This window comes from Carassius gibelio, chromosome A6 (assembly GCF_023724105.1).
Source record: "Carassius gibelio isolate Cgi1373 ecotype wild population from Czech Republic chromosome A6, carGib1.2-hapl.c, whole genome shotgun sequence".
Lineage (NCBI taxonomy): Eukaryota > Metazoa > Chordata > Actinopteri > Cypriniformes > Cyprinidae > Carassius > Carassius gibelio.
In genome coordinates, this window is record NC_068376.1 from 10,062,182 (window position 1) to 10,074,673 (window position 12,492).

Genomic DNA, 12,492 nt, shown 5'->3' on the forward strand with positions numbered 1-12,492 from the left:
TTACTGTGCATTTGAAGTTTGCAGACTGGTCAGATTTTATCACAGTATTGTGGTCAAAGCACCCATTGTGGTAAGCTAAATTATTAATCATAGGCCAATTGGTACGTGTTTTGTCTGGGTTTGGAACAGATATGGAAGATTTAGAATTTACGTACTGAGACATTAGAATGCATAAATGTGTACCCCACTCTAAAATATACACTCTAGGCAAAATATAATCTTGTCTCTGCAATTCAGCATGAGCAGTTCCGCACAAAAACACTCAAACATCAGAGAGAAGATTTTATTGATTTTGATTTTATTTTCATCACCTACCTGTTTGGCATAGGGCACTTTAGGATCCTCAACTTTATTGTACCTCATCTTGGTCTTCTGCTGCTGACGGTGTTGAAGGACAGCACTCTCCTTCCAGGTACTGTCTTTGGTGGGCTTCCTTATGGGAGGAACCTCAGTCAGACCAATGTCCAAAGAGTCCTGCACCTCACCTAATGATATTACACATAGATTTTTTAAATTAGTCAAAACGTGATCTTAATATGCTTATCTTTTATGATTGATTATTAAAAGTAAGGTTATTCATATATAATAACCTATATATATATATATATATATATATATATATATATATATATATATATATATATATATATATATATATATGTATGTATGTATGTATGTATGTATATATATATATATAATAACCCCTCCAGATGAAGCTACCTTTCTCTGTGCAATGCAGGATCAGACAAATTGTCCCAAAATAAAAAATAAATAAAAACAAGTTTCCAAATTAAAGCTGCAGTAGGTACCTTTTGTAAAAATGTATTTTTTACATATTTGTTAAACCTGTCATTATGTCCTGACAGTAGAATATGAGACAGATAATCTGTGAAAAAAAATCTAGCTCATCTGGCTCTTCCCAGTGGTCCTATTGCCATTTGCAGGAATACATCGCTCCCGGTAAGAAATCAACCAATCAGAGCTGCGGTCCGTAACTTTTTTATGTGTTCAAAATTTACAAAATGTATATAAGTGAGTACACCATGAATCCATTTTCCAAACCGTGTTTTTAGCCTGTCCTGAATCACTAGGGTACACCTATAATAAGTGTTTATATTCTGACTATTTTAGATTGATATATATTCATGTTCATGCATAATTACGTACATAAAGAAATATATTTTATGTTGGATCAGTCACCTTTGTCGGCAAGTGTGCAGCTGACACACCCACCTAAACGATTTCAATATAGCGCTTATCTGGCCCGAAAAGAACACTAACATTGCAGAAAACATCTTAGTATGAATTTATTTCCATACACTTATCCTAAAAATGTATCCTTTGTGACTAATACACTTAAAATCAGGTGATTTTTAGTCAGTGTTTTAGCTGTTAGTCAATGGTGCTCTCCACCGGTTGGGAAAAGTAAGATGGCCGCTCGAACGGCTTTGCCGTTGAATGGAAGTTTAGAACGCAATGAACAATCCAGTCAGTTTCATCAAGCACACATGCCTGACCTGAAGCAGTGTTGCCAGCTTAGCAATTTTGTTGCTAAATTGAGCAACTTTTCAGACCACCCTAGCAACTTAAATTTGACAACTTTTAGCAACTTTAGATAAGTGACAAATTTTCCAAACACATTTTCCATCCAAATTACAAAAGAGAAAACCAAAAATGCCTATCAGTACAGACATCAAGTGAATAAAGTTAGCTGCTATTTGCAGTTGTTCAATTTAATAGTAATAACAATAATTTAATAATTGTTGAATGATACACTATGTTAGTAGCTTCTAACTTGTACTTGCAATTTTTGATCAATTAGTACACTGTAAGAAAAATAGAAAAGATACTAGAAATTTTCTAGGACATTATCCATTAATCATTGTAACTGTTACAAACTAAGGTAGTGCTAAACGTAAAACAAAGTGCGAGAAGATCTGGAACAAATAAGGAGTTTAATGATGAAGAAGGGGAAAACAGACAATATACAAGATTACATTTAGCATTAACACATTTAGGTTAGGTTGCAACCATCTATATTCAAACATACAAACAATCACGGACGAGGGAGAACTCAACAGAACGGGTATTTAAACAATCAGGAGGTGATGAGGGAACTGGAAACAGGTGGGAAGAATCAATTAACCAAAACTAGGAGGAAGGTGACCAAAAAAGGAAACAGAAAGTTCATAAACGTGACAGTTCGCCCACTCCCGGAACGGTGCGTCCTCGCACCGCAAGAGGAATACCAGCAGAAGGCTCAGGCGACCAAGGCGGAGGCGGGGTCCTGGCAGACCACTGTGGAGCCGGAGAGACCGAGGATGGAGGTGGAACCGGAGGGAAGGAGGAGCCTGACGGAGCCGGAGGGATGGAGTGACGAGGTGGAACCAGAGGAGTGGAGTCCCGAGGCGGCGGATGGTCGACGACTGACCAAGGTGGAGCCGGAGGGACAAGGGAGCCCGGTGGAGCAGGTGGGATGCTAGGCCACGGTGGAGACGAGGGAGCTAAGAGCCAAGGCGGAGCCGCTGGGTCGAAGGACCGAGGAGGAGTCCAGGGCTCGGAGGCTGGAGGCTGAGACAGGGCCTTAACGCGCCAAGGAGGAGCTGGAGACTGGCAGTCCAGCGGTGAACCATCGCGCCCAGATGGCGTGGACTGAGGGTGAGCTGCGGGACTGACTGGCACCAGCAGGGATGACGAGGAACTGGCTGGTCTGGGAAGAGAAGGAGAGAGGAAGGATGGGAGGAAAGACAAGAGGATCAGGGCTGGACGGAACCAGCGGAAGTGGAGCAGAGGGACCAGCAGGTCCTGGAGGAGGTGGGAGAGGGAGGCCGGGAGGGAACACAGGAGATTCAGAGCTGGGCGGAACCAGTGGAGACACAGAAGATTCAGAGCTGGGCGGAACCAGCGGAGACACAGAAGATTCAGGGCTGGACGGAACCAGCGGAGAAACAAAAAATTCAGGGCTGGGCGGAACCAGCGGAGAAACCGAAAATTCAGGGCTTGGCGGAACCAGCGGAGAAACAAAATTCATGGCTGGACGGAACCAGCGGAAATGGAGCAGAGGAAATGACTGGAGGAGGTAGAAGTGGGAGACTGAGAGGGTATACAGGGGGATCAGGGCTGGACGGAACCAGCGGGGAAACAGGAAAATTAGGGATTACCTCCATAGACCAGTCCATCAGATCCATAAGTTGCTCCATGTTTTTTCCCGAGATCGCATACAGCTCACCCTCAGTCGCAGGAGTGTGGGCAGGGCTTTCCTCCACGCCCTCGATCTCCACGAGGACTCCCACGATGCACGGTGTTGCCGGCTCACACACCTGGTCAGTTGCGCTCTCAAGGTCCTGCTCATTGTCCATGAATGGTTCGGGCTCTGCGGCTCACACATGACGGTCCATGAAGATCCGTTTTTCTCCAGCACCCACTCCACAAAAGCAGCGAAATCCTCTTGGGGACCATTCGCTGGTAGGCTTGCCTTACACCGCTCGGTCAGGCCGGTGTAGAAGAAGTTAGAGAGCGAGCGGTCAGAGAAGTGAGTAAGGCATGCCAAGGTGGAGCCGGAGGGACGAGGGAGCCCGGTGGAGCAGGTGGGATGCCAGGCCACGGTGGAGACGAGGGAGCTAAGAGCCAAGGCGGAGCCGCTGGGTCGAAGGACCGAGGAGGAGTCCAGGGCTCGGAGGCTGGAGGCTGAGACAGGGCCTTAACGCGCCAAGGAGGAGCTGGAGACTGGCAGTCCAGCGGTGAACCATCGCGCCCAGATGGCGTGGACTGAGGGTGAGCTGCGGGACTGACTGGCACCAGCAGGGATGACGAGGAACTGGCTGGTCTGGGAGGAGAAGGAGAGAGGAAGGATGGGAGGAAAGACAAGAGGATCAGGGCTGGACGGAACCAGCGGAAGTGGAGCAGAGGGACCAGCAGGTCCTGGAGGAAGTGGGAGAGGGAGGCCGGGAGGGAACACAGGAGATTCAGAGCTGGGCGGAACCAGCGGAGACACAGAAGATTCAGGGCTGGACGGAACCAGCGGAGAAACAGAAAATTCAGGGCTTGGCGGAACCATCGGAGAAACAAAATTCATGGCTGGACGGAACCAGCGGAAATGGAGCAGAGGAAATGACTGGAGGAGGTAGAAGTGGGAGACTGAGAGGGTATAAAGGGGGATCAGGGCTGGACGGAACCAGCGGGGAAACAGGAAAATTAGGGATTACCTCCATAGACCAGTCCATCAGATCCATAAGTTGCTCCATGTTTTTTCCCCGAGATCGCATACAGCTCACCCTCAGTCGCAGGAGTGTGGGCAGGGCTTTCCTCCACGCCCTCGATCTCCACGAGGACTCCCACGATGCACGGTGTTGCCGGCTCACACACCTGGTCAGTCGCGCTCTCAAGGTCCTGCTCATTGTCCATGAATGGTTCGGGCTCTGCGGCTGCGGTGGGCTCTGGCTCCATGCGGCGTGATGGTGGCTGGCTGGTCTCTGGGTCGGGAGTGGGGCTGGAGATATCCTCTTTGGCGGTGCTGACGGTCCATGAAGATCTGTTTTTCCCTAGCACCCACTCCACAAAAGCGGTGAAATCCTCTCGGGGACCATTCGCTGGTAGGCTTGCCTTACACCGCTCGCTCAGGCCGGTGTAGAAGAAGTTAGAGAGCGAGCGGTCAGGGAAGTGAGTAAGGCACGCCAGATCTAAAAAGTCCCTGGTATGGTCCTCCAACGAACAGTTCAGTTGCTCCAGGCATAGGAGACGGACTGCTGGGATGACCATTCCGGGAGAGGAAAAAAAGAAAGAAAAAAACAAAAAGAAAGAAAAACGCAGCTAAATTAACTATACTCTTTAGGTCCGTGATTCTGTTACAAACTAAGGTAGTGCTAAACGTAAAACAAAGTGCGAGAAGAGGATCTTGAACAAATAAGGAGTTTACTGATGAAGAAGGGGAAAACAGACAATATACAAGATTACATTTAGCATTAACACATTTAGGTTAGGTTGCAAACATCTATTGTCACGGGAGGAGCACAAGACAGACACAGTGGGCGTGGCGTCAGGCCTCAGAGAGGCTTTTATTAACAGAAATCATAAAATAACAGGGAATAAAAGTGGCCAAAGGGGGAAAGTGTCCAAAATAACAGGGAATCTGGTGTCCTCGTTGTGCTGCGGGGTTTGTGTGGGTCGGGCAGTGTTCACCGAGGAAGGGTCCAGGCAAGGGGCGGAGTCCGGCGGCCGCACGCGCTCCCCTCCTAGGTCCGGGGCGCGAGGGGCGGCGGCTTCTCCTAGCGGCCGCGTCTCTCTCATTGGCCGCGGCACTGGTAGGGGATGGACGGCCCGGCATCCTGGCCCGTCGGCCGTGTAAACGGGTGCGGTTCTCCTCCGGATCGCGGGTCCGGCAGCTCACGTCTTGGTGGCGCGGGAGTCCCTCAACGCTCCCTTCCTGGACCCACGAGGACACCAGCGTGCATGCACGGGGAAGAGACCGGTCTCCTGAGGAGAGGCGCGTTGGGCTTTTAAACAGCGGCGGTAATGAGGCTCCACTTCCTTCAGGTGTGCCCCATCACACGCCGCCAGCCCTGACTCATCCAGCGCCCCTCCTCTCACACACCCACTCCAGTCGGGAGCCTGGTGAAGGGCGGCGATTTAGGACGGGGTGCCGGTGATAATCAGGGAGGAGGCAGCTGACTCGTCACACTATATTCAAACATACAAACAATCACGGACAAGGGAGAACTCAACAGAACGGGTATTTAAACAATCAGGAGGTGATGAGGGAACTGGAAACAGGTGGGAATAATCAATTAACCAAAACTAGGAGGAAGGTGATCAAAAAAGGAAACAGAAAGTTCATAAACGTGACAGTAACCATGTAACCCGAAAACACATGTGTAGTTTAAAATGTAGGTAAAAAAACAAAACAAAACAAAAAAAAAAATCGGAAAATTCCTTCATATTAACATAATAGATTGTGCCCTATTCTTACAGTCTTTGCTTAATTGTAGCATACTAACTACCAATACACTTCAAAAAGCCTGCAAAGCTCAGTACTTTGCAAAGTTTTAGGTACTTGCTGTAAAGTGAGGTTCCCGTCAAAAATAATGCCATAAATAGATTTTATTATTTAACTTCTATTAACATAACTCAATTAAATAAACATTTGGTGTTACCACACTATACTGTACATTGAAAAAAAAATTGTCTTAGGTGCACTTGCACATTGTTTTCAGGTAGCTTTGCAGGTACAGTAGGTTTCTTGAAGTGTCTTGGAGACATTGCCACAGTTCTTCTGGATTTAGTCTCAGTTTCTTCATGTTATTTCAGACAGACTGGATGATGTTGAGATCAGATCGCTGTGTGGAGCATTGGCTACTGTAAGACTCGTTGTGCAAACAAAAATGTCACTGGATTATTACAATTCATGGCAAAAATATGCCTCACTACAGCAAAAGATAGAAATAACTGACTTAAAACAATTTTTTGTTGGTGAAAATTCTAGTGGCCTAAGACACTTGCACACAGTACTGGATATTAAAATGAAATATTTATAGCTTTTCATTCTTAGATTTTCAGATACTCAGTTGAACCATCTTCTCTTTGAGCAATGACTAGAAACCATGGAGCATATATTTTTTTTAATTTTAATTTTTTTAAATGTTCAAATCTTACTTTAAGTACATACTGTACCAAGAACAACTTTAATCAAACCCAGAATCTATGTTCAAAAGTCTTATCTTCATGTTTTCATATATTTGTGTTTACAAGCCACCCTTAATAAGCTGCAGTGGACTTTTTGGAAGTCTCCACATGTTCCCCAAGTACAATCATTCAGTGGAAAGTGGAATGAACTGTTTTAATTTGCAGATGTTTTCCAAGTCCTTCAGGAAATAAAAGGGGGTGCGATGCATCCACAAAGGATGGCAATTCTTAAAATAATCCACATGTAGGGGCCAATCATCACTGTCCAGCAGGAAAGAAAATAACACACAACTAATTTGATTCATTTTTACAACCGGGGGGCTGGTTGGTAAGTTGTTTCCATTACCTTTACATCTACCATGAGAATATAACTGCATGGATGCTCAAAAGGCAAGCTGGTTTGAATGGGATGCCAAGTTGTTGGTGTAGGGTCATGCCAACAAGCTTAATCATTACCATCGTATCTGGCATCATCCAATGCAAACTGCACTGGAACTCTAGCATGGTGGTCAGCACTGATGGTACATGGGAACTACATGCTCCTTGCCTTAATAACATTTTTTCCTCTCCATCTGTTTGGGATCAAAAATCTCTGTTCTACTGTTTACTGATGGGATGGAATTGAAAACCATAAGATAGAGATCTATTTCACTGCTTCAACACTAATTTAATATCCTATGTACTTTGCAAGGATCTTTTTTTTTCTTTCCCAGTGACAGAAGAGCAGATTCAAGTTCTCATCAGTAAGCACATGGCTGGTTTACACACAATGGTTATGAAACAAAAGTTTCCTCAACTGACAATTTAAATCTTTATCAGGATTGTTATTGTAAGCCAATGACAAGCCTTAAACCTGTCATAACCTGTGCCATGCTACAGAAGTCGTACATATTCTATATAATGACAAAGCCCATAATAATAGATTTAATAATACAATGAATCTGATCCTGAGTTATCCAACATTATTATAGTTTTGCATTTTCAAATTAGTTGTATTTATATATATTTTTTTATTATTATTATTTATTATTATTAATTATTATTTTTTATTCTTTTTTCAGTCAGCTTTGATTTTATTTTTTTGTTTAATTTTTGGTTTAATTAAAAATAGTCCAGCAATTAACAGAACAATTTTACATTTAAGCAGATGGTTTAGTACATTTACAGCAAGTACAGTTGAAACACTTCAATATTTGCATAGTTAACTTAGATTCAGTATATGCAGAATGTGCATAATAATAATAGGATAATAAGATTTCCTTCACTTGCTGTGTTGTCTTTTTTTTTTCTTTTTCAACACATCATCACTGGATATTTGTCATTTTCTCTACATTTTTTTTCTTTTTTTTACTCTTGATAAATCTTGACTTCAAAATGAATTGTATGCATAAATTAAATCTAGCACGGGGGCATGGCCACAGTCTAATTTAAATCATTTAAATTATTTTCAATGCATGCACACTGAGGATTAGGCTAGTGCGTCACCCCCCATTTTTGAAAATAGACGTGAAAGTGCACTATCCAAACTTAATTTGATATAATTAATGAACACTTTAGAATACAGACCTATGGTTGGACTCTTTTTAAAGAATTTTATTGTAGAAGTAAAATCATTTCAAAATATGGAAGTATCAAAAAGTCATAGAAGTTTAAATTTACAGTAAAGAAATTACAGTGTACAATTTTTATTTTATTTTACATAAAATAAATATTTTTAATCCCAGGTTTTACTCTTAAAATGCTATAAAATTAAAGCCTTATATCTAAAAACACTATGTTCCAAATCTGAAGTTGATAAAAAGAAAATTGAGGTTCCTGTGGGATTTCTTTTAGGGCACCATGCCACAAACAGCCACCAGGTGACACCCAAACTCCTTTGAAATATTTTGATGCATTTTTCTGTCACAAATATATATATTTTTTCTTTACCACCAAATATGGAATCTGGAGAACATTCTAACAATACTGTCATGATTATACAAATATTGACTGTAAAATACCGTAATACATTTCGTATTCTGGGACTTGACAAGGCCACTTAGGGGGAGGAGACCGCCAAAAGATTTTAAAGTACCATTGTCACACGTTTTTAACGAAAATAACCGTATATATGAACCCAAGATTTAATGCAACATAAAACTAATGATAATGTGTTATTAAAATCCTTGTATATGCTAAAAATACTTATATTTATGGGTCTCTCTGCTTGATCGGGTAGCCATATTGATGTATGCCGGGAAATTTATCATACTCCTTCGTGTTAAGTGGGGTCCTCAACAATATTCGTTTGAAGGACTATTTGGCCCTTCCGCCCTTCCCCTCCATCCAAATTAGAATTGAGACACCCCTACCCCTTCAAGTGAACGCACAAAACAAAGGAGTAAGGGGGAGAACTGGGATTGAGCCTAACAGAGGTTGACTTTTTCCACCCGAAGTGCCATCATTTTTATTGTTAGTAACAGTTCTTAACTTCATCCCATCAGGAGCAGACTGGAAAAGAAAGATTATGGTGTCCTTCTCATTGTTTGTATCTATTTATACTACTATGCTTGAATCTGATTTGCTGATGAACGTTCTAAAGTGTGCAATTATTTTCTGGGAAATACACGGCAAACATAGTTCCAGGCAGCTCTCTTGACCGCATTACAGTTCCATCTCACTTCGCATAGTTAACAGTAATAACAGTCACACAGTTTGCACAAAAAGGTGTTGTAGTTGACGATTTGATCAGTTAGCCTATATAGTGTAGCAACTTAAAGGCTACACATGACATTTCTCACTAACGAGGAGGCAGCGCTGTTTAGAGATGCAAAGAGGTAGCCTAATTTACACAAGCTCTCTCTTTGTGTGTGTGTGTGTGTGTGTGTCTCTGCCGCTCTCGCTCTCTTTCCAGTAACTTAATTAATAGATTAATGATCACCCTAAGGGTTGTTGGACAGCGATGTCACCTGCTGGCTGCCTGAGTCGATAACCCCCTCTGTCCCCCTTGGAGTCCCAGCGTTTTGTGTCAGAAGTCCCATACTGCCCAGCGGTATTGCAGTGCTCCAGTAAAGAGCCAACCTTTCTTGATACAGTTCCACTTTGTGCCCCTTATGAGGCAACTGTACATGATAACCTCCCCCAGCTTTTTCAATAATGGGCATGGTCCCACCCAGTGGGTGTCCAGCTCCAGCAACTCCCTTTTTTCCTCAGTAGGTTTTAAATCCAAACTAGCTCCCCCACCCCAAAGTCATGCCCCCGGACATACAAGTCATAAGCCCTCTTTTGCCACATACCTGCAGTCACCAGCTGCCTCCTGGCATATCCAAGGGCAGAGTCCAAGCGGTCCCGGACCTGTCCACCATATTTTGGGTCCAGCAGGTACAGGTGGAGCATATGGGGGCCGACCAAAGGCCAACTCTGCAGGGGTCCTAATATCCCTTCCCAAAATGAGCAGGGCTAGTGTTCATGAGGTAGAGTCCTGAATAGCAGAGCAACAAGCCTGCCTGATCCACAGGAGCCATGCATGCCCTTTAACACTGCCTTTTGCATGTCTCCAGGCACCATGACCTGTCTTCTATTTTCTCTATTTTATCTTGTTTTCTTGTTCCCTTATTTTCTATCAATCCCTTGGTGAATGTGGAGAGGGCAGCTACCACCTCCCATGATTGCCGTTGCTGTGCCTCTATACACAGTCACTGTAGGCCCTGTGTCAACTAGGATGGTGCATTCAATGTCATAAATGCAAATGGGGATATGGCAAAAATCGAATATGGCTGTTCTGCCCACAAAGCCCACCCCATGTTCCTTTGATCCATTATTCATTTTGCTCAGTCTGTTTGTTCTGGTGATGATCAGGACAAGACACTGTGCCCCCTTCCTGTTTCCTGAATTCTTAGCCAGCGTAGGGCATTCCTTAATCTAGGAGTGGGGAACGTTGATCCTGGAGGGCCTGTGTCCCTGCTGAGTTTAGCTCCAACCATAAAAAAAAAAAAAACCTACCTGTATTCTGAAGACTTTGATTAGCTTGTTCAGGTGTGTTTGATTAGGGTTGGAGCTAAACTGTGCAGGGACACAGGCCCTCCAGGATCAACGTTTCCCACTCCTGCCTTAATCAGATGTCTTGGCTGAACACACCCCGGCAAAGGTGGGCCTGTGTCTACAGCCTGGGTGTAGGCAATGCCATCCCACAAATCATGTCTGTAATCTCATTCAGACACTTTTGGAGATGCCATTTCACCCCCTCCAGCTGCCCTGATGGTGGAGAAGGAGTCAATTGCTGACCCTCACATTTCTGCTTCAACTGCTATTTCCGTCTCCAGTGCCAACTCCAAGGCCTCAGCCAAATCACATGGGTTGTGTGATCTGGTTATGTATGCGCAGCTCTGCTGGGGAAAGAGCTCTAATGAACTGACCTCGGGTCAGCTCGCTCTGCACTGATGGTGATCTGTGCATAAACTAGCCTGGCTAGATTCAAAATCATTGGCTTAAGTCCATAGTGGTTCTCCTGGAATTCTCTGACCGCTGTGTAACTCAGAACAATACTGGAAAAACTGTGCAAAGTAGCATCACAATGCACCAACCAATGCACCATACTTAGCCCTCTCACTAATGTCAAGCAGCAAAAAACATGAAAGTGCATCATCTGTCAGCAAAGAGGGAAGGGCTTTTTGTTCCTCTGATCAAGCAAATGCATGAGCTAATAACTCAAATTGGGCATTAAAAGCCTCACAGTCTGATCTGCCAGAGTATTTTGATGTTTTTATTCCAACTGGCTGATTCAGTTCATGTGCGCCATGTTTACCAATATCGATGTGCCAGCTCCACCAACGGCTGAGGTCATGGCATTCAGCAGTGCCAGGTAATGCCAGCTCACTTTCTCACTCATAGCCGCAGCCTCAATTTACCATGTACTGACTGGAAATCACTGCGGTGTGCAAACCAAACATATGCCCTGCCCCAGCTCCCGCATAACCTTCATCTTCTTTCATCTTAGTATGAACTGATTTATCCATTCTCACCAATGGACAATATAATTTACTTGGCTAATGCACACTCTTCCCACTGTCTTCGATAATTTTTCTTCTGAAACCAACTTTCTCAGAAAAGGACAAGATGTTTTGATACACGAGGGGTGTTTATTAGGGCTGTTGTTGGCCACAACCCACGCTGTACACACCCCGACTTCCAAGAGGATGGCACTTGAACCAGCAAGGCATTCTTCTGCCCCCATCCCTTATGAAAAAGTAGTATACTTTTAAGTTTATTTTACTAAGTATACTTAAGTAAAGTTCAAGTATATTTTTAAGAATACTTTATGTAACACTTTTTCTAGTATATAAAAGTATACTTTTAAGTATACTTTAAGTTTAACAGTAGCAAACTTTGAGTACACTACTAGTTTACTTCTATGTTTGTAGTTTGTACTGCAATTTTACTAAAAGTGAACTTATAGGTAAACTTACAGTTTAATATTTAAATACTTTTGAAGTATAGTCTCAGTAAACTACTAGTCTAGTTTTCTAGTGAACTTTACATCATACTTCAAGTATACTACTATGTTCCTATTTAGGTTTTAATGTGTATATATTTTGTTACATAATATCTGAACATACAAAACATCCAAAGAAAGAACAAACAAATATGCTTGTAAACAAAAACATTTTATTCAGGCTTCACTTTAATGTGTTTCATAAAAAATAAAAAGTAAACTAAAAGCAAACTTATTTTTAGTTTAAAAGAAGTATACTAATAGCACACTTGAATAAAATTATTTTTGATACCCAGCCTTCCCAACCCTTCTTTTCCCTTTCACACACACAAGGGGTGGAGCCT

At 43.1% G+C, this 12,492-nt stretch overlaps 1 protein-coding gene across 1 annotated transcript in view; it reads right to left on the reverse strand.

Moving 5' to 3' along the window:
• Window positions 1-12,492, reverse strand: part of LOC128015451 (insulin-like growth factor-binding protein 2-A) — a 29,380-nt gene that overhangs the window by 5,699 nt on the left and 11,189 nt on the right. The window contains exon 2 of the mRNA XM_052599282.1: window positions 316-485. Coding sequence (XP_052455242.1) covers window positions 316-485 — 170 coding nt within the window. The remainder of the gene's footprint in view (window positions 1-315; window positions 486-12,492) is intronic.